Source organism: Emydura macquarii, unplaced genomic scaffold (assembly GCF_026122565.2).
Source record: "Emydura macquarii macquarii isolate MOO-44397 ecotype Brisbane River unplaced genomic scaffold, CSIRO-AGI_Emac_v2 contig_2184, whole genome shotgun sequence".
Classification (NCBI taxonomy): domain Eukaryota; kingdom Metazoa; phylum Chordata; order Testudines; family Chelidae; genus Emydura; species Emydura macquarii.
The window spans coordinates 331,736-353,763 of record NW_027132321.1 but is presented as its reverse complement, the minus strand read 5'-3'; the positions used below and the strand labels follow the sequence as shown (position 1 = coordinate 353,763).

The following is a 22,028-nucleotide window of genomic DNA, read 5'->3' as shown; positions in this document are numbered from 1 at the left end:
GTGGCCAAGGGTGATCCCCATTCCTTTCCAAGCTAATGTAGGACTACAGGAAGAATAAAGTGACAGAAGAGCAGATGATCAGCAAAGTGGCATTACAGGTGACTATGGATGAGTTGGACATGGCCACCCAGTCCATAGCCATGGCTATCACAATGTGCTGAGGGTCTTGGGGATTGGGCATCCCCAAAGAGGTTCAAGCAACCATTGACGATCTGCCATATGAGGGATGGTCCTATTCAGTACCAGAACAGATTACATAGATCAAGATTGCTAGACATAAGGTCCCTAGGCTGGAGTAGTGTTCCCTTACCAGCTGCTGGTGAATTGGCACAGTTTGGGCAGTGGAGCTGAAGATTGAGACAAATAGTCCAGAGTGACTTTGAAATTCTGAAAGGGGGAAATTACATAGCCAGAGGGCCAAATCACAAAGAGGGTGCACCCAGAGTCATGAAGAAGGAGCAGTTGAGTCCAGTGAGAGAGAGAGAGACCATGGGGCAAGCAACCATACCAGCCAGTGTCATTAGAGCTCACTCTACTACAGTTCAGACTGCCTCTGCTATCCCAATCATGCAGCCTAGTACAGGCTGTAGTAAGAAGTGAGAGCTTAAGGCCTGTAAAACAGGCTAAGGCCTAAATGGAAAAAGCCGAGTGAACAGAAGTATAAGGGGTCACTCAAGTTAACTGAAACTGGTACAGGAAAGTGCTGATACTGCAAGATTGTAAGACTGCCAAAATATTACTAAAATATGTAGTATGTATAAGAGGTACCAAGACACTAACACTCTGAAATGACACTTTTATGGATAGAAATGATACATGGAATGGCGGTGCCCAAATCAGCCAATCAATGGAAAAAGGTGGTATTAGACTACGTCAGGAGGGTGGCAACTGCCTACGTGAAAGGGGGCAGAATGAAAGTGTATATAACCCTGTATAAAAGAGGGTGTCAGAGGGAATACCGGCGTCTGGTCTAGGGGATAACGGAAAGTCCCGCCGTTGGGCTGAGACCATTGTAACGCCGTCTATGCGAAACTGACCCAGAGATACTCTGTAAGTCATTTCTCATTGTGCCGCATGCAGTAAACCTGGCCTGGGTGCCTTCGTTGCTCAGCTAATCTGTGGTCATGTCGACTCATTCAATCGTGAGAGCCGTCTCAGTTTCCTGATCAGAACTGGGTCAGCATCTACACAGGGACACATGCACGCAGACTACACTGATAAACATTGGTGACCAACACACCGATTACCACACTGGTGACCCCGACCACTAATCTGGTAAGTAAACGAGCTGTCCTCTGGAAGGAATCGCAATCTAACATGACAGAAAACTGCGAGCTAGGTAATCCCCTTTTTCCTCCCTTCACATACCAACAGAGTGGGGAAACATATAGGTCAATGGCAAGAGCATTGCTCTAAAAGAAAATAATAAGAGTAAAAAGTGTACTGTACTAATATGTAGGTCAATGGCCCAGAGCATTGCCCTAAAAGAGAATAATAAGAGTAAGAAGTGGCGAGTACTCCAAATCATGGCCATGGCGCTGAGATGGTTAAGGCAGCATGCTATTAAAGTATCAGAGCTAGCAACAAATACAATAAAAGAGCTAAATCAAATAACTCAAACCTTCTTTCTTAAATACTTTTACATACCAGTTTTCTTTTATATCATCTCTGTTTGCTAAAATCTCTGTTGCGGCCTGTACTTTTAGATACCTTCATAGAGTTAATCTCTCTCTTGGCTCAAGTCTTCCTCCCTTCAGAAATTGCTATTCTCCTACTCTCCCACCTTTGCTCACTTATGGCTTGCTCTTTGTTTTGTAAAAAAATAAGTTAAAAATATAGTTTTCCTAAGGCATGGTGGCTTTTAACGGGTGGCTTTTAACGATCACCTTACTTGCCCCTTCCTGCTTATACTCTCTGTTTGAGCAAAAAAGTTGGTAACAGAATATTTACCCAAGGTTTTTAGAGTTACTGTGCTTGTAATACCAATTCCACTGGGACAGCATCTACACAGGGACACATGCACGCAGCCTACACTGATAAACATCGATGACCAACACACCGATTACCACACAGGCCAGCTTTTCTTGTTAGGTTGACTGGATCTTCTGCAAGCCCTGATTCTTGTCAGTACCCGTGCCTCAAGAGTGCCTCCTTAGGATTTGGTTTCTCTGGGTACTTCTGATTAAACTTGCATAATAGGTTTGGGGCTTGGAAGCTCTCTATCAGTTCCCAAGACTGCTTGTCCAGCCTGTAGCCTTTCCAATCTGCCAGGTACTGGAGCCTTTCCCTAACCTCCCTAATTGCTGAGAGTTGAGGATTTGGTGGAAAAATACTCCTCCTGTCTGCAGACTGTTATAAAGGGCAAATCAGAGCAGTTTGGGAATAGGTTAAGTGTGTAAGGCTTTAAAAGTGAGATGTGAAGGATGAGTGGCTCTTCAAGGACTTGGGCAGCTGTAACCTGACGGCCACTTGGGTTCACCTGTTCTATAATCTTGAAAGACTCAGGTATTAGTAGTTGAATTTGGCAGAGCAGCTCAATTTAAGGTTCTGGACAGATACCCCAACCTTCTCTCCCTACAGCCAGGTTGCAGCAGCTTGACCATCTTGGTCTGCATGGTGTTTACAGGCAGCTGTAGTGGACTGCAGAAGTTCTTTGAGCTCCTAGTGTAGGTGGGAGGCTGATTCTGCAGCAGCTGCTGTACTGGGAAACTCACGAATAAGTCTGGATGGAAGCAGGGGTGAAAGCTACAGTTTGCAAAAAATGGACTATTTTGCAGGTATATATTGCTTTGTTATGTAAATTTGGTGTAGCACAGCAGAGGAAGCCAGTTGCATTGGTGGCAACTCAAAAAGCAGTGAAGATGCTGCTCCAAGATTTGATTGACCCTTTCCATTTGCCCGTTAGTCTGGGTGATAGGTGGACAAAGTGAGAGACTTGATGCTGAGGAGTCTGAGAAATTCCTGATGGAATCAGGAGCTGAACTGGGAACTCTGGTCTGATACAATGCCCATTGGTAACGTGGTAGCAGAAGATGTTTTCCAGGAAGAACCAAGCCATCTCCTGTTCGGTAGGAACAGTGTGGAACGGGATGAAGAGCCATCTTGGTTAGGAGGTTGATGATAGCCAGGATTATTGAATGTCCCTGGGAGTGTGGCAGTTTATAGTGAAGTCCATTGATATAGTAGACAAAGCCTGCGAAGGTGTAGGCAGAGGCTGGAAGACACCTAAGGATCTTGATTGTGGATTTTTGGAATGGGTGCAGACATCGCAGGACCTTATATAATTCCTGAGAAAAGTTTGTCTTAGCTAGAAGAAGCTCCTTGAGACCAGAGCCCAGGTCTTGAATTGGCTACAGTGACTTGCAGGCAGCAAATTATGACATAGTTTTGATACCTGAAGCCTAAGTTATCCTTCCAGAACAGAAATTAAACTCTTGTGGTAGAAGAGGCCATTCTATAGTCAGAACTTGGAGTCAGGTTGGGTACCCACATTGTTCAGAGTTTGGCAGATCTGAGTTGTGAATGTGTCGTTGGAGAGCTGATGGAGAACATCAGAGTGCTGTTAATTGTCTTGTTGACAAAGCTGGATTTTTTGAGCATGGTGGCAGAGAGCTCTGCCAGTTTCAAGATTGTGTCTGTGGGAGAAGGCATCTACCTTCACCTATCTTGTCGCCAGGGGATACTTTTGCCTTTGTTGTAAATTGAGCAAAGAGGAGAGACCAGTGGATCTGGCAATGGTTAAAATGTCTATCAAGTCCATATATGCTCCAGGTTCTTGTGGTCTGTCAGGACTTGGAGCAGGAACCAGGCTCCTTTTACAGGTTGGTTCCTTGAAAGCTGCATTGATAACCAGTAGCTCCTTGACCCAAATATCTTCTCTTCCACCCCCCACCCCAGGGCTAGCTTCTGAGAGTAACAGTTACAGGGGTGGACTTGGTTTTGGTTGCCCACATATTGAGTAGAATCCATGTGGACAACTAAAGGAACTACAGTTTTTATAGGGTTGTTTTTGCTCTTGTAAGGTTGATATAGTCACATGTAGTATATCCCTTATATATCCTAATAACACATGATATAGTCTTAACTGAAGGCACAATCCTGAATTCTTTGTACTCTCGAACTCCCACTGGATTTGTGAGGAGTGCAAGATAGGACCCAATGTTTTTAGTCAAACAAAACACTCAGCCTGGTTACTGGTTATGTGTTAGGGAGAGGGTTGGCCTAACGTATCTGTATGAAATGTTTTAATATAAATATTTATCTTGTAGTAGTACATATATTTCTATATAAATATAATCTGGCTAACATAGATATCGATAGGTTTATTTATGATGAGGTTTTGGGTTGTCTGGTTTTTTGCAGCAGTATTCAGAAACTATACATTATAAATGCATAAGCACTTGTGCCATTGTTTTTCTGCAGAAAGAAGTACATGATTTGGAAGTACAGTTAACTGCTGCAGTTGAAAATGAACAAAGTTGTTTAAAACAGATTACAGCACTGACTGCAGAGCTTGAAAAAGAGATGTATGATCTTATTTTAAATTATTGTTACCTTTAAAGTTGTTGCTCCTTTTAATGTACATTTAAAATGCTCTGTGATTTGTTTTCTAATGAAAAATGATGGATTAAGGCCACAATTATTACATGGTTTTAATGTAACATTTATTTTGTTATATTGTACCATTTAGCAATTACTGTTTATCTCTCATTTCACTCGTCTCCCGTCTCTCACTGCTATTGGTACCAGAGCACAAAGGGGAAGTGTTACACCTAGAAAGGAGTTGTCTTCAGGAAGAACCATGGAAAACTGCTTAAACTGTAACAGATGTCAGTTTTGAAGTTTGTAAAAGGAAATCAAAATACACTGTTGCTGATACCTCAGTTCCCTCCCCCTCTGCTCCCCAGAGTATTTTTCCATTCAGTAATGTAAAACCTGAATAGACTGTCACCCCCACAAATGTTACTGTATCTATGTGCATTTTAAAATTAGATTAACGTTTTATTAGTATTATTTGTATTACAGTTGAGGCCCCAGTCATGATCAGGGCTCCATAAACTTTGCCCTGTAGAAACATGTAGAAGGAGCTGTTGCCTACCATAATGATTTTATAGTCTTAATTAGAATAATAGAAATGGAGAACTGGAAAGGACCTTGATGGGTCATTTAGTCCAGTTCACTGCACTGAGGCAGGATTAAGTATTATCTGGACCATCTCTGACACAGGTTTTGTCTAACCTGTTCTTAAAAAAACACCAATGACTGAGATTCCACAACCTCCCTTCGTAATTTGCTCCAGTGCTTAACTACCCTTACAATTAGGAAATTAACCTAAGTCTCAGTTGCTGCAATTTAAACCCATTAATTCTTGTCCTGTCCTTGGTGCCCAAGGAGAACAATTTATCACTCTTCTCTTGACTATTATCATGTTACCCTCAGTCTTCTCTTCTCCAGACTAAACTAACCCATTTTTTTCAATATTTCCTCATAGGTCATGTTTTCTAGACCTTTAATAATTTTTGTTGCTCTCCTCTAGACTTTCTGCAATTTGTCCTACATTTTTCCTGAAATGTGGTGTCCAGAACTTGGCACAGTACTCCAGTTGAGACCTTATCAGTGATAATTAGAGTAGAAGAATTACTTCTCATATCTTGCTTACAACATTCCTGCTAATGCCTCCCTGAATGATGTTTGATATTTAAGACAAGATGTATTAAGTGTATGTAACAAATGGTCGGAAGAGAACACAGATAACAGCAATAAAAACGTGGTTACATAGTCTAGGTGTGTACATAATTTGGTAGTTCCAAGTAATTTTAAATGTATAGATTAGATAGATCAGCATGCTAAACAGTTAGCAGAATCAGGACCAGAGAGCACAAAGATTTGCATTCTGTATTGTCACTGAGAAATAACTACTTTTATGCAAATCAGCCACCTCTTAATCCAGTCAGTGTGGTGGGATTTGCATAACCAAAAACTACCTGTACAGGGGTGAGTCAGTAATTTTTCAGTTACCCTGTGTTCAAGGAGCTTTGTCATGGTCTGATTTGAAAGTGAAATTTGAGAATACAAATAAATGATTCCTCTTATCTCCCAATTATTTTAATAGGCTGCAGAATGAGGAACTAAATATGAATTGCAATAAGCTTTTATTAGAAAAAGAACAAATAACACAACAGAAAAGTGATACCATTACAGAGCTCAAGAAACTACAAGAAGTTCATAAGGTAAGTTGAGAAGAAAATTTACCTTCTTTTGGAAGATGCTTCCTGCTAAATATAAAATGAACTATGACACAACCATTTTCATGATGTTTAATTTTTAAATGTTACATTTTTTGCACTTTAAAATACAAATGGTAAAATATGCCCTTTGCATAGGACCAGCCCAAGACATATGTTGTACTGCTTGGTGCTGTCTGTCACTCTGCATGGATTGAATTTCATTCAAAATAAATAATTGACTACATGCATCTTTCTTCAGGATAACAGAAAGAAAGAAGAAAAGACTGAGAAGCTCATAGAAAACCTGGAAGAAACAAACAGCCAGCTAAGGCAAGAAAAAACAAATAACTATAAATAGCATATTCTCAGAAAAAGTCTTGATTCCTTTATGTACATCAGATTTTGGTGTTATCCTGTTTATATATAAATTTATTTATGCATTGTCTTCTATGGCTTCAGATTAACATATTTGTTTTCAGGTTGTATGTTAATGTAATGGGTCGTAATTTCTCTGTAGTGGTTTCTGGGGCACCCAGGGCTGGGAATCACTTTACCTCCTGCCTGAAGAGGAGGAGTAAACAGAGGGAAGTCTTGCCTGTGATGGCTGGGTGGCTGTCAGCCATGCAAATACTCTCCTGAAGGCCATGCCAGCCCTGACTTGGCCTTGCAGGTTAACAATAGGTGTGCCTGAATTCCTCTGAAGCATTCCTCTGTGATATTCAGTCCCTAACTCTGGCTACTTGCAGAAATCCTAGATCCTCTGCCTCCAAAGGAAAAAATGAGACATTTATAACTATTATGGAGAAGAGGATTCCAATTAAATTTTACCATCTGAAATGTCAAAATATGCAAGTCTCATTGCTAATCTGCCTTCCATAATATGGATTTGGATATTATGGAGAGAGATGCATTAAAGAATCGTAGATAGATAGAAAGATATCTTGCTGGAGGCATAGGACTTTGTAGGTCTGTGAAAAATAAGTATAGCTCAGAAGTGAAAGCCTGGGCCACTGTCCTGTACCTTTTTTTAGGGACATCTTCAAAGATCAGCTCATGAAAGTGCCTTTCTAGCCTTGAGCTAAGGTGTGATTTGTTAGCAGTAGAGAAAGACATCTTCAGTTTTAAATTAAATATTTACTAATATTTATTAATTTGGCATTTAGAAATGACTTGGAATCTCTGAAGGAGAAGATGAAAAAGAAAGATGAAGAAGCTAAATATAAATTGGATGAAAGTGAAGAAAATGTATGGCGTATATACAATACTAAGTCTTATAATGAAAAAGCTATAACAGTGTACATGTCTGAGCCAAAAAAAAATCCACAAGAAACAGATGTAGGGGAGTAGGAAATAATAGCAGTATAGGAAGGGGCTGGTTGTGATGTGTCCCAGGAGTACCGAGGGTTGTGAGGCACCTCGCTTACCACCTGGCCTTAGCTTGAGGAGGTCTTGTCTGTACCTGCTGGCGATCAGCTCCCTGACTGCACTAGCCTCTGACAATACAAACACTACCTTCCAGACCTCCTCAGGCCTTGCATTCTCTCTACAGGTTACTGATAGGCATGCCAATCCCCAAGTCCTCCGAATGTCCCTCTGGACTGCCCAGCCCCTGTTCCACTGAATGTTCACAGACTTCTCAGATACGCTACTTGCAAAGGAATAATACACACTAACTTACTAGTTTTAATACATCTTCCTTTAATTTCATGCTGAAGTCTTCACAAGCTTTTTGTTGGCATTTGTCTCAGTATGCTAATAGACTGCTGTTGTAAAACCCACAATACACAATGGTCCATCAGGGAGATATGTCTCCCACTTCCTGTCTGTAGAAATTTGTTTCAGGGCACTCCATCTTTGAGTGACCTGCCTTTAACTACAAGGCCTAGAGAATATAATTTTCATTATGCATTACACCTCAAGTGTTTTCTATACATATATCTCACAATGATTATGATGATGATCAGCCAAACATGGAGGCCATCTTTTTTTCTGTGGCCATCTGGGGAGGGACTGATGGGGGGTTAGATGAGTTGTTAATACTAGTATGCCTGATGTGGAGGATTTTTATTTTCTTATGTTTTCTGGTACATAGATGTTTATTTTAGAGCATGCCAAACAGTCTTTTTTATGAAGTTTTATTGTGAAATTAAATTAGATAAAGACACCTAGAACATGGGATGGTTGCTTTTGTTTGTTCTGTAAATATAAATAAATAGCAGAAGAAAGCTAGCTGCATATTTTGGGGCGACTTGTGGCCGCAGTCCTGCATCATTGGAGTCAGTGATGGTTTTGCAAAAGATGCAAATAAATACATTTTGAAGTCAGTTAGTACAAAATTCCTGATAATATTTTAGCCAGATGTAAAAATAATATATTTCAGACTAGAAATATCGGAAGTGAAATTTCAAGAAAGGAAAAGCAACTGAAGATGCTAGAAAATAAGGTATGAGAGTGTATTTCTATACTCTGAACTATAGAGAACTTCAAAAATTCTTTTCAGTTGTAAAGCATTCGGTGCAGTATTTCGTATGCAACTTGTGAACAGAAAAGAGGTGATTATGGTTTCCTATTGTGAATTTTTGCTGTGCTCTAATTACAGCTTTTGATGGGTTGTCCAACTGCCGTTTTACTTGCTAGCAGTAGACAATCAAAACCATTATAGCCTTTAGTGCTCTAAGTCCTGATTTAGGAAAATACTTAAGCTTGTGTTTACATCCCACTGAAATCGGTGGGATTTATGCATGTGATTATAGTTAAACAAATGATTAAGTGTTGTACTAAATAGAGAGATACTTGAGCATGTGCTTTAGTTTTCTTACTGAATTGGGGCCATGAATAATTTTATTGAGCATCAATGAGGTTAATCACATTATTGAAGTTGAGTATGCTTAAGTGTTTTTCTGAATTGGGGCAATTGCGATTACAAAAACAAATACAATTGTTCCTAAAATATCAATCAAGTTAACAAATTCTAAAAAAACCCTAAAAACCCATTAAAATTATTTTGCAATGATTCATTGTTTGAAATCTCTGTTTTTAGTTTAACAATTTAAAGAAACAGGTTGAAAATAAAACCAAATACAATGAAGAACTGCAGCAAGAGGTATGTAGAATTTTTAAAAGTTGCTGGCACATGAAATATATAGAAATGTAACTGCATTTATGTAGAGCAGTACTGTTCAGTTTCTGGTAGGATTTTATATAGATGTGAAGTCTTTGCAAACGTCTGTGAGATTACATAACTGGTTCTCTTTTCTATGATAGTCTTAATTCAGGTAAAATCTAGTTTTGTCTTTAGAATACTTTTTAATTGTAAAACAGGGTGTACTTTAGTGAAATGTTTTAGAAAAAGTATTTATAATGACTTCTAATTATTTTGTATTTCATAGTGTCATCAGTATACTTTAAATAAACACGTGATTTATGTCAATGATTGATCAGTAGGAGGAGAACCCTAAAAATCTGAGCTCAGAATGTCCCCTCTCATGTTAAAAGCCACAGGACTTAGCAAATCTCGCCCAATAAGAGGGCACAGTTGCCTCCTTGTAGTAAAGCCATCCAGAAACTTGGGCCATCTGCTTGGAGCCTCTGTATCGCTACATCAGGTCTGGCCCTCTGGAAATTGCTTTATAGTGCAACTGAGGCTGTATTAATTTTTTTATGGAAGCTCCAGAGGGCAGGATACATATCATCTCTGCTTCCTGCTTTTTCCTTCTTTCTTCCACAAGTGTCACTCACATGAACCTTGAGCCATGTGGAGAGCTTTCCGCAGGGTCTGGAAAGGGATAAATGAGTTATTGAGGTACTTGAGCTGTCCTCCACAAAGAGGACTTTTTCATGCACAAATCTCAGGGAGTCTGATATAGGACAAGGATTGTAAAATTAAAAATAAGAGGGTACTGGGATCAACCTTTAGCCCCAGTTCGGAGTGCTGTGTGCTGCTGTGGCAGTACATAGTATGCCGAAAACTGCTGTAAACGGGCATATGAAGATTACCTCACTTCAATTTGTCCTGTGTGTTTTACTAATTTTAGCTGCTGGAGCAGCAAAGCACTATTCCAGTATATTAATAAAATAATGTAAATGTTGAAATACATATGTTTAGTCTTCATTTTGGTTTTAATAGAATAAAGTGTTGAAAAAGAAAATTGCTGCAGAAAGCAAGCAATCCAGTATTTATGAAGGGAAGGTAGGTGTATACTAAATATTTCTTGTAAAATTGAAAGACAAGCAGTTGAACGGGGTGATTCTGTCTTTAAATCCCACTGAAGTCAATGAGATTACTTATGTGGTTAAAAGTTAAGCATGTTTAATTGTTTTGCTGGATCGGGGCCAGAATGTTCAGCACCTTGTCATATTGAGCTTTGATATACTGGAAGGCACTGGAGACCCTCAGCTCCCCCTTTGAAATGAGTAGAAACTGAAGGGTCTCAGAGCCTTCCAGGAGATGCTCTGCACCTCACAGAATCAGACCCTTAATAAGAAATTTTTGGAATTGTATCCACTGTTTCTAGGACAAAATTTCTAGGATAGTCAGACTTCCAGTGCTGCAAACATGCATGCATGTATTACGTTTTTGGATCAGTTAATACTTTTAATTAGAAGTTGGCCTGGGTTGCAATATTCAGATGTGGCATTCCAATGCTACAATGTCTGTGACAATATAAGAACCTTTATAGATGGTAAGCACATTTTTATTTAGATTTCAGTTTGGCTCATTACAGAGATACAGGTCAGCAACAAAATTCAAATCCAAATAGGAGTTTGCAATCCAAACTCTTTCTCTTTGCAGGAATTCAGAATCTCTGTTTACTTTTAATTCTGTAAGTTTCAGTTTTCCTGAAAAAGTAAGTCATCCAGGGCTTGCTCCTGCACCATTCAAATCAAGGAAGTTGTCCCATGGACTTGAATGAGCAGGGCTAAACCCCAAATGCATTGTTCATAAATGAGCATTTTCTGTGTTCAGTGTAGTTGGTCAAGTCATCCATACCTGAAGAAGAGCTCTGTGTAGCTCGAAAGCTTGTCAATTTCAACAGCAGAAGTTGATCCAATAAAAGAGAGTACCTCACCCATCTTATCTCTCTAATATCTTGGGACAAACTTGGCTACAATAACATTAAAAATACATTTACATACTTCAACAGCAATATAACATTATTTAAATTACTAGTATTTTTGTGCTTTACTAAAATAAACAAAATAATGTCAATGATTTTCTCCTTCTGATCTTCTGTTCTTGTCTACTGGCATCTACTGAAAGCAACAAAATAAATCTCTCTAGCTTAATTTTCATATGCATATTAACTGGTTATATGTAATTTGTATGATGAGTTGTTTTTGCCATAATATATGAGCTTTTGTTTAAATATTTTAAATACTTAATTTTGGAGGAACTAATTTTACTAGGGTGCAGTCTTTTAATTCATATAATGGTTTCACTGAAGTCAGTTCCCAGTCAAGCATGCAGACTGCAAGCAGATCGTTGACTTCTTCCAGAAATCTTCCCAGCAAAACCAGCAGTTTAAAAGAATGTTATAACAAGTACAGCTAATTTCATAAAGATTATTATTGATGATAATTGAAAACCTACTAAGACCAACGGGCCAGGAAAGTTTCCGATTCAGTCACTGCTATTATAAGGGTAAATTAAAAAACACAGGACCGGATCATTGACTGTGGCCAAAGAGTATACAGTACTGCTGAGGATGGGGATTGCAACGGTGGCACAGGAGTCAATGGAGACTCTAACTCTTGCAGAGTCCTGCTTTGCATAGTTAATCCCCCCCAGAGAGCATGAGTACAGGAATGGAAGAATATTCTCTGGCTGTACAGCTCTGGACGAAGTCATACTGCCAGTGGATGAGTGTACAGGGAATAGCAAGCATGATCTTATTTCCTTGTGAATTTTAGGGGGCCCCTGTCCTCTTAAGTGACCAGAAACCTCCCCCTCTTTAGGGGATGATGTCTTAGAGACCGTATTAGTTTAAACTCATTAAGTTTCACATTTCCTTTTCCATAGCCTTTTCCATGAGATGGGGTGATTTAATTGAAATTATTGTTGCTATTTTCCCTTTAATCAGGAAAAAATGTGAAAGGCAATAGCTCAGCTCCTTGTTTAAAAAAATTGAATCTGGAATAGAAGGTAAACAGTCACAGAACAAACAAATTATGAAATTTTATAGAAAGAAACTGTTCTAGTGCAGAAGTTGGTTCAATAAAAGATATTACCTCACTCACTTGTGTCTCCAGCACAGGATGGGTAGTAACCACTTAAACAAATCAACATATATTAAAATTTACTTATGAATGGTTAATAGAAATTATTTTGTCTCATTAAAAGGTGAATAAATTACAGCTAGAGCTTGAAAACGTAAATAGGCAACATAAGGAAACAGTTGACTGCTACCAAAAAGAAATTGAGGCAAAAAATATAACAGAAGAAAAACTTCTTGAAAAGGTAAGAGTTACTAAAACTTACCACTTCTTTGAAGTCACTTGGTAATTTATCCAAGATTTAATGTGTTTTGTGAAGTTATTTAGGGCTGATCCTGAATGCCCTTGAAATAGTCCTGTGGACACCTGTGACCATTTCAGGAAGCTGTCTCTGTACAATTTATGAATTCTGTTTTGAGATTATCAATTCTAACTCCAAACCTTAATTTGTAATAAATCAGTTATGGGCTGGGAGAATCTACAGATCAAACGAAGTTATTAATGTGAATGGATCCCATTCAGATAGGACCATTTTTTAGATAATGTGATGGCTGAAGCCTTGGAGAACCAGTTTTCTCCAGCTTCTCTGCAAAGGGATTTGAAAAGTGGTAAATCCCCAAAGAGCAAAACAAAGAACCAAAATGTTAGTGCTAGTTTTTAAAAACACAGAATCTGGGAGAGTAGGGTCAGACAGACGAAGAAAGCATAGTTCAGGAGAGAGGAACAAAAGCACAGCCTTTTGGAAGGCAAGGGGACTTTTTTGACTTTGGGGGACCACCAGCCAAAATCAAAGGAAGCTAGCATAAGGAAAGAGAGAGAGAGATTACATGATTTGGAGGAGAAGCTATGGGCAGTAGGAGGGATTTCCTGGACACCCAAGAAAACTATGACCAATCCCAGAAAATGCCGAGGAGGAAACTGAGAAAGGTGAGGAAATTGAGACAGAATAGCGTATAGCTGTTTTTCATTTTGTGTGATCTGGATTTCTTTTGCGCTAATAAAAAGAGTAATTACTTTAGAAATCCCTGTTGCAAAGCCTATATGGGTTTGCTTCAACGATCATGATTCCCTGAGAGAAATTGTAAACCAGATTGCTCGCAAGGTTGGAGCGCTGAGAAAGTGTGTGAATAAGCTACTGGGGAGCCTGTGGGGGAGCCAGTGCTAGTTTCAGGGCCTTGGAAGTTGGATCATGGGATCTCAGCTTGTAGGAAATGGTGCTTGCAGAGGATATGTAGCCTGAGCGTATGTCTAGAGATCCAGAGTAAGAGACAAGGAATGCATGGAATCTGTTCAGACTCAGGAAGCATAAGAGCACATGGGTCCAGTGTGCTGAGTGTCTTATAGGGGTTGTTTGACCAGGGCTGTGACAAAGTCAGTGGAACTACTTGTGTGAGAACTACAAATACTGGTAAGTATAGGTTTTCAGCATTGAATCCTTAGATGAAAATGTTAATATTGGTGTCTCTAAAGTTAGACACCTAAATAAATTAGGAACCTCAATATGGATTAGCGCATCAGTTTAGGCATCCAAGTTAGAAAACGTAGGCCTTAGTTTGTTTAAATTGCCTTTCAACTTTACAGTAGAACCTCAGTTATGAACACCAGAGTTACAAACTCACCAGTCAACCACACACCTCATTTGGAACCAGAAGTACACAATTAGGCAGCAGCAGACAAAAAATAAAAAAGCAAATACAGCACAGTACTGTGTTCAACATAAACTGCTAAAAACTAAAGGCAAGCAGCATTTTTCTTCTTCATAGTAATGTTTCAAAGCTGTATTAAGTCAATGTAAACTTTTGAAAGAGTAAGCATAACATTTTGTTCAGAGTTACGAACATTTCAGAGTTACGAACAACCTCCATTCCCAAAGCGTTTGTAACTGAGGTTCTACTGTAATGTGCATTCTAATACAGGAAGTTTTAAAATAACATATATTTTACTTTAAAAACAATTGCAAAGTAATTTTTTTGGGCTTAAAGAAGAGCCAGACTGAAATAAAATAAGAATGGAAAAAACTATTATTTTAAAGTATCTGTTTTACAATCTTTTGCCAGGCATTTTTTAATCTTCAGTACTGCAGATTATAATATCACAAAGAAGGAAATACTTCAAATCCAGTGGTTCATTCCATCAATATTATTGTAATTGTTAGAATAACTTTAAAATGTATCTTGTCTGTTTCATTGAATTAAGTTTTAAAAGACAAAAATGGTCAGAAAATAAGTCCATTGTGAAAAAAGAAGCATTTCTTTTCCTATATAAATAGTATTTTAATGTTTTATATATTTTTATTTTTTTATTTCTTTTTATTTAATGCCACAAATTTTTGCCGGTCTCACAGTTAAAGATAAACTGTTAGTGTTGCCAGCACTGCAGATGAACCATATAAAGAACCAAGTGACTTTTGAGCTAATGGAAACCCATCTAGTGTTGGACTGTCATAACAAAAACCAAACTATATCTAGCACTGGGGGTTTCATTAAAATATTGCACTCAATGTTCCTCACAAATTAGAAGAAAATACTGTGTTAACAGGTAGAAAAGATGAGATTAATAGCTGATGAAGCAGTGATACTTCAAAAAGAAATTGATATTCGATGTCAGCACAAGATAGCTGAAATGGTAGCACTTATGGAAAAACACAAGGTAAAATGATTTTGCTAGTTTTATATGTCCAATACATGGCAATTTGGGGTTTGTGCAATTTTGCTGAGTCCAGACAAATATCAGGAACTAGAAAATGGGGCTTTATTAAAAGGACATTGATCTAGGAAAATGAAGCTGGAGATCTGCTCAGTTTCTCAACATCTAGTAAGGAATTCATCAACAATGACAGGAGGCATTTCTTCAATATTTTTAATCCTGTTTATCTTTATATTTAGAAGTTATACTACTACTTGTAACAGTGGCATTTGGCAAGCCCTGTTAATGTTACAGTTGTGACAGAGATGCAGCTCGGTTTTGGGGCTCTTGGGGGTTGCAAATGTTGAGGTATTATACTTGCACACATTTTTGTGGAAGAAGGGAATATATGGACCTTAGTAATCATTTAGAATTCTGAATGTTCCTATGTCTGTTCTATGGGAAGGATTCTGACAGGATTTTCTGGCATTTCGGGTTCCTTTTGGTCCCATTCTCCCATCCCAGATTTTCTTTCAGTATTAATTTGGACCCATTCTTGTAAGGATCCTAACTTTTCAGTGACCTTGGGTAGTTTAGTTTAACATATTTTATTGAAGGACTCTGTACCACTCTTTTTTCAGTGGATATGTTCATAAATGTTACTTGCTTCAGTATAACCAGCCTTTATGCAGAGGTACATTTGATTCCCCAATGAGGACATAAAATGCTCTTAAATGAACCCACAGAATATTATTGTATCGAGAAAAAGTGAGTAGCATCTGTAGGAGTTAAGATGTGTCTGATGCTTCAAACCACTTTTGTGTCTGAAAAAGTTGGTAATCGTTTGTAACTTCTGAATGAAGAATGAATAATAGCTGTTTTTAAGTGATAATTTTTATTTATCACACTTATGCACATGACTTTTTTTTATGCAGCACCAATATGATAAAATGGTTGAAGAAAAAGATACAGAATTAGAACTCTGTAAAAGGAAAGAACAAGAACAAATGTCAATAAAAAGATCTTTGGTAAGAGCTAAACCTTAATTTTGTATTAACTACAAGGAAATTAAAAGGAGCAGCTGCAATTGAGTAACATCACTAAATAACAATTTTTCCTTTGTTACGGTTTTTTTTTTCTGTTATAGGTGTATACTTTATATTCTGGGACTGTACAATGAAGGTCAGCCCCCCGATTTCTGTGTGCCATATTTGCTTATTATTTTTTAAAAGTGTTACAATTAAGGGGTTCTAAATGAAATGTAAGCAAGTGTATTTTTTTTCTCTACTTTTCTTCTGATGCCCTCTAAATGTTTTTACCCCTGTATCTGGTTAAGGATCTTTTGTATCAAATAGCATGCCATTTTTTTCCTCATAATAAATATGCCACAAATACACTTGACTTGAATAGTCCTGTCCAAATATAAGTAGATAATTTCTTAATAGTAAACCTGTTTGAAAAAAAATAAAACAACCTCCCAACCTATGGTTACATTAATTTTTCTGTGCCCCTCCTTTATTTGGGAAAACCCCACTTTGGGAAGGTTCTGAGGGCAGTCACCAGCTCACTGAGGAGGAGTCTGACAATGTAGCTTCACCTCCTCTTGCTCCTGAAGCCCAGTGAGGGGATTCTCATGGAGATTTCCTTTTTACAGGACTTTTTCACACATGTATTTCCCTGGGAGGGGCGTGATCCAAAACTACAGTTTAACTTATTCATGCTGAACATACCTGTTCCTCAGATAGGAAATTCAGTTAGTTCTAAATATCTAACTTAACCATAGTATTGTGAATGGTTCAGTGTTTGGAGGTATTCACAGTTCTTCTTTGAGGAGTGTCCCTATGCGTGCCCTACTTTAGGTGTCCATGCACCCTGCACATGAGATCAAAGATTTATGGTAGCAGTGCCCAGTTGGGTTGCATAGGCACTGTCGCTGTCTCATGCTGTTTTTGGTGGTTACATAGCACCCTGTGACCAACTGTCCCTCGGTTCCTTCTCTGCCGCCTTTGGCTTGAGTTAGAGCCCTCAGCAGTGTCCTCCTTCCTCAGATAGTAGATAGTTATTGGATATATAGTTATTAGGATTAAGAATCTAGTAAATAATTGACTCTCTCCCCTTTTTTCCTTACCCTATCCTAAACAATTTCCTTTCCTTTCCTTTCCCTTTCTTTTCCTTTTCCTTCCAACAGTGAATAGGTAGGAAATAGGTTACTTAGAATCTCTACTAAAGTATAAAACTAAAACCGACTAAACCTGGGCATACCTTGTTCCTCAGGGTTCAAGCAGTGCCTAACCTGCAGGCTCTTCATTCTGCTTTCAGATGGTCACGCTCAGTATGTCTGTTGCCTGGGTGAATCACATATTCCCCAGAAGTGTTCACATTACCACATTTTAAAGGTGAGGGTAAGGAAGGCTGGAAACCTTCAGCTAAATCTCCTGCTGATGGAGAAATCATTGAGATCCACATTGGAAACAGAGCCAGGGTCCTCTCCTGGCCACCATCAGCAGCCTCTGACACAGGGCTGGCCACAAAAGTGCCCACCAAAGGGTCTGTTCTGAAAAAGACCACATAAAAGCACTCTTCAACTTCGCCTCAGAGGGAACCAACAAAGGAAAAGCGTTCCTCAGCCATGGAAACCATTTTGGTACCGTATGCACCCAGTGCTTCTGAGTCTGAGACTTTGGTACCGCTAGGTACTGCAGGTACCCATAGAGCAAAAGACCCTAAGAGGGCAAGCTCCAAGAAAGAAGGCAAAGAGAAATCCACAGCCTTGGTACCTACGGAGCCTAAAAGATACCCTGCATTGACTACGTCAACCATATGCCAATCTGTCTCCACCTAGGGTACCAGTGAAACCCTCAGCACTGACAGCAACCGCATCAGTACCACCATCTACACCAACAGTGGTGCTGACCCTCACAGTACCACAGCAGTTTCTGAGGCAGAGAGATCTAGTAGTCTCAGCAACTCCAGAATCCCCTCTCTTCAGTACCAACATTATCCCATCGCACTTGATACCGAGCCACATCATTACAACACCCATATCAGCCCGTCCACTATCCAGAGATGAGACGGAGGAAGGAGGAGGACAAATACACTTGCTTCATCACTCCTTCCCTGTTCATTCACCCAGACTGGGGCCATCCCATCATTCTTCATCTTGAGCACCCAGTTGGTACGGGCACCCCTGGGCGCCACCTCCCATGCCATTTCCACCTCAGTGGCAATATTGGGACCCCTGAACCATGTACAGGGATCAACATCCAAGGACTCTAAGTCCACCAAGATGGAGGGCACCATGCTGTCCAACAGCAACTGCTCCATCTCCCTCTGAGCCACAAGAGGAAGTAGTTGAAGACATCAACCAAGTCTCCGATCATGAGGATTCTTCTCCACCGGACTTATCCTCCCTGGATAAAACCATAATCCCCTTACCACCCACCCCGGGAGATGGCTTCAAACAACTCCAGGACCTCTTCAAAAGGGTGTCAAAGGCTCGCAAAATATACCTTGAAGAGGTATCTGAGTCATGACACAAATAGTGTGACATAATGCAGACTCCCGCCTCCTCCAGGATAGCATTACCCATTAATGATGCCATCCTGGAACCTGCCAAAACTATCTGGCAGACACCCAGAACAACACCACTTTCGTGCAAGAAGTCAGACAAGAAATATTATGTCCCCTCCAAAGACTATAAATTCTTGTTCTCTCATCCTGCACCAAAATCTTTCATAGTGCAGGTGGTAAATCAGAGGGGGAAACAACACCATGGCAGAACAACCCCATATGATAAAGATTGGAAGAAACCAGACTTCTTCAGCCACAAGTCATACTCTTCTGCAACACTACAGTTTTGAATAGCCAATTATGAGGCGCCTTTATTGAAATACACCACACAATTTTTTCCGAACAGCGAGTTTTACTGACAGCTTGCCAGAAGACAAAGTTTAATTCAGGAACCACCTCATTGTCCACACGGCATTGCAGGCCTTGCTTGACTCCGCTGATACAGCTGCACGTTCCATGGCCAAGTCAGTAGTCATCTGTCATGCATCATGGCTCCATCTGTCAGGTTTCCCAAAGAGATAGTCAACAGTGGAGGACCTGCCATTTGAAGGCCCAAAGTTACTTGCTGAGAAAACAGATGAGTCTCTTCACTTCCTCAAAGACTCACGGGCAACACTAAAATCATTAGGAAGCTATACATCTGCAAATAAAAAGAAACAGGGCCGGTTTATACTCAGTCCGCCCACCATACGCACAACCTCATAGACAGTATGACCAGAGGCATAAACAACATCAAACCAGGAGACACCACACGCCAAACCAGCCTTTGACACCTCAGCAATCCACACCTAGACAACAATTTTGAAGGTGAGATCAAGAGCATGAGACACCCCAAAATGTTACTGCTGGAAACACATTTTCTCCACATCAACTGTAACCATTTCAACAGATCTGGGAAAACATCACAACGGACAGATAAGTTCTGGAAATCATAGAGACTGGTTACTCTATTCCCTTTATATCTATCCCATCTACCAACCCCCCTTCCCCGTCCCTCGTCAGGGACCCCCCTCATGAGAACCTGTTACAACAGAAAGTACAGCGCCAGATACAGCTAGGAGCAGTAGAAGCTGTACTGCCACATTTCAGGGGTAGGGTTTCTATTCACACTACTTTCTAATAGAGAAAAGACAGGTGGGTGGAGACACATTCTAGATCTAAGAAAACTGAACAAATTTGTCAGAACCCAACATGTCAAGATGGTGACACTAGCAACAATTCCAGTGCTAGAGAAGGGCGATTGGCTCTCTGCTCTAAACTTCCATATTTTCACATAACAATACATCCATCACATAAGAGATTCCTGAGGTTCACTTTAGGAAGCCAACACTTCCAGTACAGGGTTACCTCCATTTGGATTATCGACTGCCCCAAGGTTCTTTTCAAAGGTTCTATCGGTGGTGGCAGCACACCTATGAAAACGTGGAATCATGATAGTCCTGTATTTAAACAACTGTCTGATAAGGGCGTCAACACTAAAGGAAGCTCTAGAGGCCATTCAAATCACAATAACCCTATTTACGAACCTAGGGTTACAAATAAACTAACAGAAATCAATGGTACCTGTGCAAAAATTAGAATTTACTGGGCCCTACCTCAACAACATTTTATCACTTTAGTTAATGTGATATCGACAGTGACAGACAGTCCTCAGATATCCTCCAGAACATGCCTACAACTGTTAGGCCACATGTCAGCAACAATTTTTGTGGTCAAGCATGCCAGACTTTATATGAGAAGTCTACAGGCATGGCTTTGAACAGCTTACACACCTCACAGGCACAGCCTCAACAAACTACTCACAATACCACCCAAAGTAAAGGAATTTCTAAAATGGTGGACCCACCCAGAAAAAGTCTGTGCAGGAATCCATTTTTCCCCAAAGGACCCTGATATTGACCATCACCACAGATGTCTCCCTAATACAGTAGAACCTCAGAGTTACAAACTGACCAGTCAACCACACACCTCATTTGGAACCGGACTTACACAATTAGGAACAGCACAGCAAAAATAGCAAGTACAGTACAGTACTGTGTTAAATGTAAATTACTAAAAAAAAAAAAAAAAGGAAAGCAACATTTTTCTTCTGCATAGTAAAGTTTCAAAGCTATATTAAGTCAATGTTCAGTTGTAAACTTTTGAAAACACAACCATAACATTTTGTTCAGAGTTACAAACATTTCAGCTTTACAAACAACTTCCATTCCCGACGTGCTCATAACTCTGAGGTTCTTCTGTAGTCTGGGGAGTGCAGCTACTCAACAACAAAATCTAAGGCCGTTGGTCCACATCTGAGACCAGCCTCCGTATAAATCTGCTAGAATTAAGAGCGGTACAGAATGCATGCAAGCACTTTCTCCCATGATCAAGAACAAATCAATCAGGATCTTTACTGACAATATGGCATACATGTTTTACATAAACCACCAAGGGGGCGCAAGCTTGCACTCCCTATGAACAAAGGCCGTACATCTCTGGAAATGGTGCATCAGCCACAGCATTGGCATAACAGCATCATGCCTTCCAGGCTGCCAGAACATGGCAGCAGATGCACTGACCAGAGACTTCGCACAAAGCCATGAATGGGAAATGAACCTGGAGTCCTTCATACCATATTCAGTCAATAGGGATTCCCTGCAGTAGACCTGTTTGCAACAGCTCAAAACACCAAGTGCCCACAATTCTGCTCTTGGGCAGGACTGGGTCCAAACTCACTAGGTGATGCTCTCCTCATCAAGTGGGACGTGCCCCTAATATATGCATTTCCACCCATACCACTATTAGTCATCTACAAAATCAGGAGGGACAAAGCCAGAATCATCCTGATAGTACTTATGTGGCCCAGACAAACCTGGTTTCCTTACTTTTCACAAACGGCAGTGTGCCCACCATGATGTCTCCCGCAAATTCCTCATCTCCTCTCTCCAGACGCAAGACATATCCTTCACCCCAACCTGACGATTCTGCACTTCAAAGTATGGTTACTCCCTGGCTCACAGAAAGCAAATTAACCTGTTCGGATGAGGAAAAAGAAATCTTACTAAACAGCAGAAGACTAAATACATGCACAAGTAGAAAAGATTCTGTACATAGTACTGCAACAAACACCTTAACCCAACTTCCTCTCATTTATTATGAGTATTAGACTACATATTGGAACTAAAGAAACATGGATTTACCATAAGTTCCATTAAGTACACCTGGTGGCCATCACAGCGTTTCACAACAACGTGGACAGGGCCACCATATTCGCCTATCCAACAACTAAACGATTTTTCAAGGGCATTAGAAACACCTATCCAGAGACCAGAACCCTAACTCCTACATGGAACCTTAATTTGGTTTTACACAGACTCATGGAATCCCCTTTTGAACCACTTGCCACGTGTT

General features: G+C 39.8%; 1 protein-coding gene and 1 long non-coding RNA gene across 4 annotated transcripts in view; one reads left to right on the top strand and one right to left on the bottom strand.

Annotated features, from left to right (window-relative positions):
• Positions 1–22,028, top strand: part of LOC137160258 (thyrotropin subunit beta-like) — a 78,777-nt gene that overhangs the window by 21,322 nt on the left and 35,427 nt on the right. Inside the window, exons 8-17 of one of the 3 annotated variants that reach the window (XM_067558720.1) lie at positions 4,423–4,526; positions 6,113–6,230; positions 6,487–6,557; positions 7,391–7,472; positions 8,608–8,670; positions 9,268–9,330; positions 10,354–10,416; positions 12,568–12,684; positions 14,979–15,089; positions 16,001–16,093. In XM_067558720.1, coding sequence (XP_067414821.1) covers positions 4,423–4,526; positions 6,113–6,230; positions 6,487–6,557; positions 7,391–7,472; positions 8,608–8,670; positions 9,268–9,330; positions 10,354–10,416; positions 12,568–12,684; positions 14,979–15,089; positions 16,001–16,093 — 885 coding nt within the window. Of the gene's footprint in view, positions 1–4,422; positions 4,527–6,112; positions 6,231–6,486; positions 6,558–7,390; positions 7,473–8,607; positions 8,671–9,267; positions 9,331–10,353; positions 10,417–12,567; positions 12,685–14,978; positions 15,090–16,000; positions 16,094–22,028 lie in introns of those variants that run through there. The other 2 variants (XM_067558722.1, XM_067558724.1) reach the window with 2 other exon arrangements.
• Positions 18,968–21,723, bottom strand: LOC137160262 (uncharacterized). Its single transcript, XR_010921825.1, has 2 exons — positions 21,503–21,723; positions 18,968–19,275 (listed from the first exon to the last, which is right to left on the bottom strand). It is a non-coding gene; the product is annotated as an uncharacterized lncRNA (long non-coding RNA).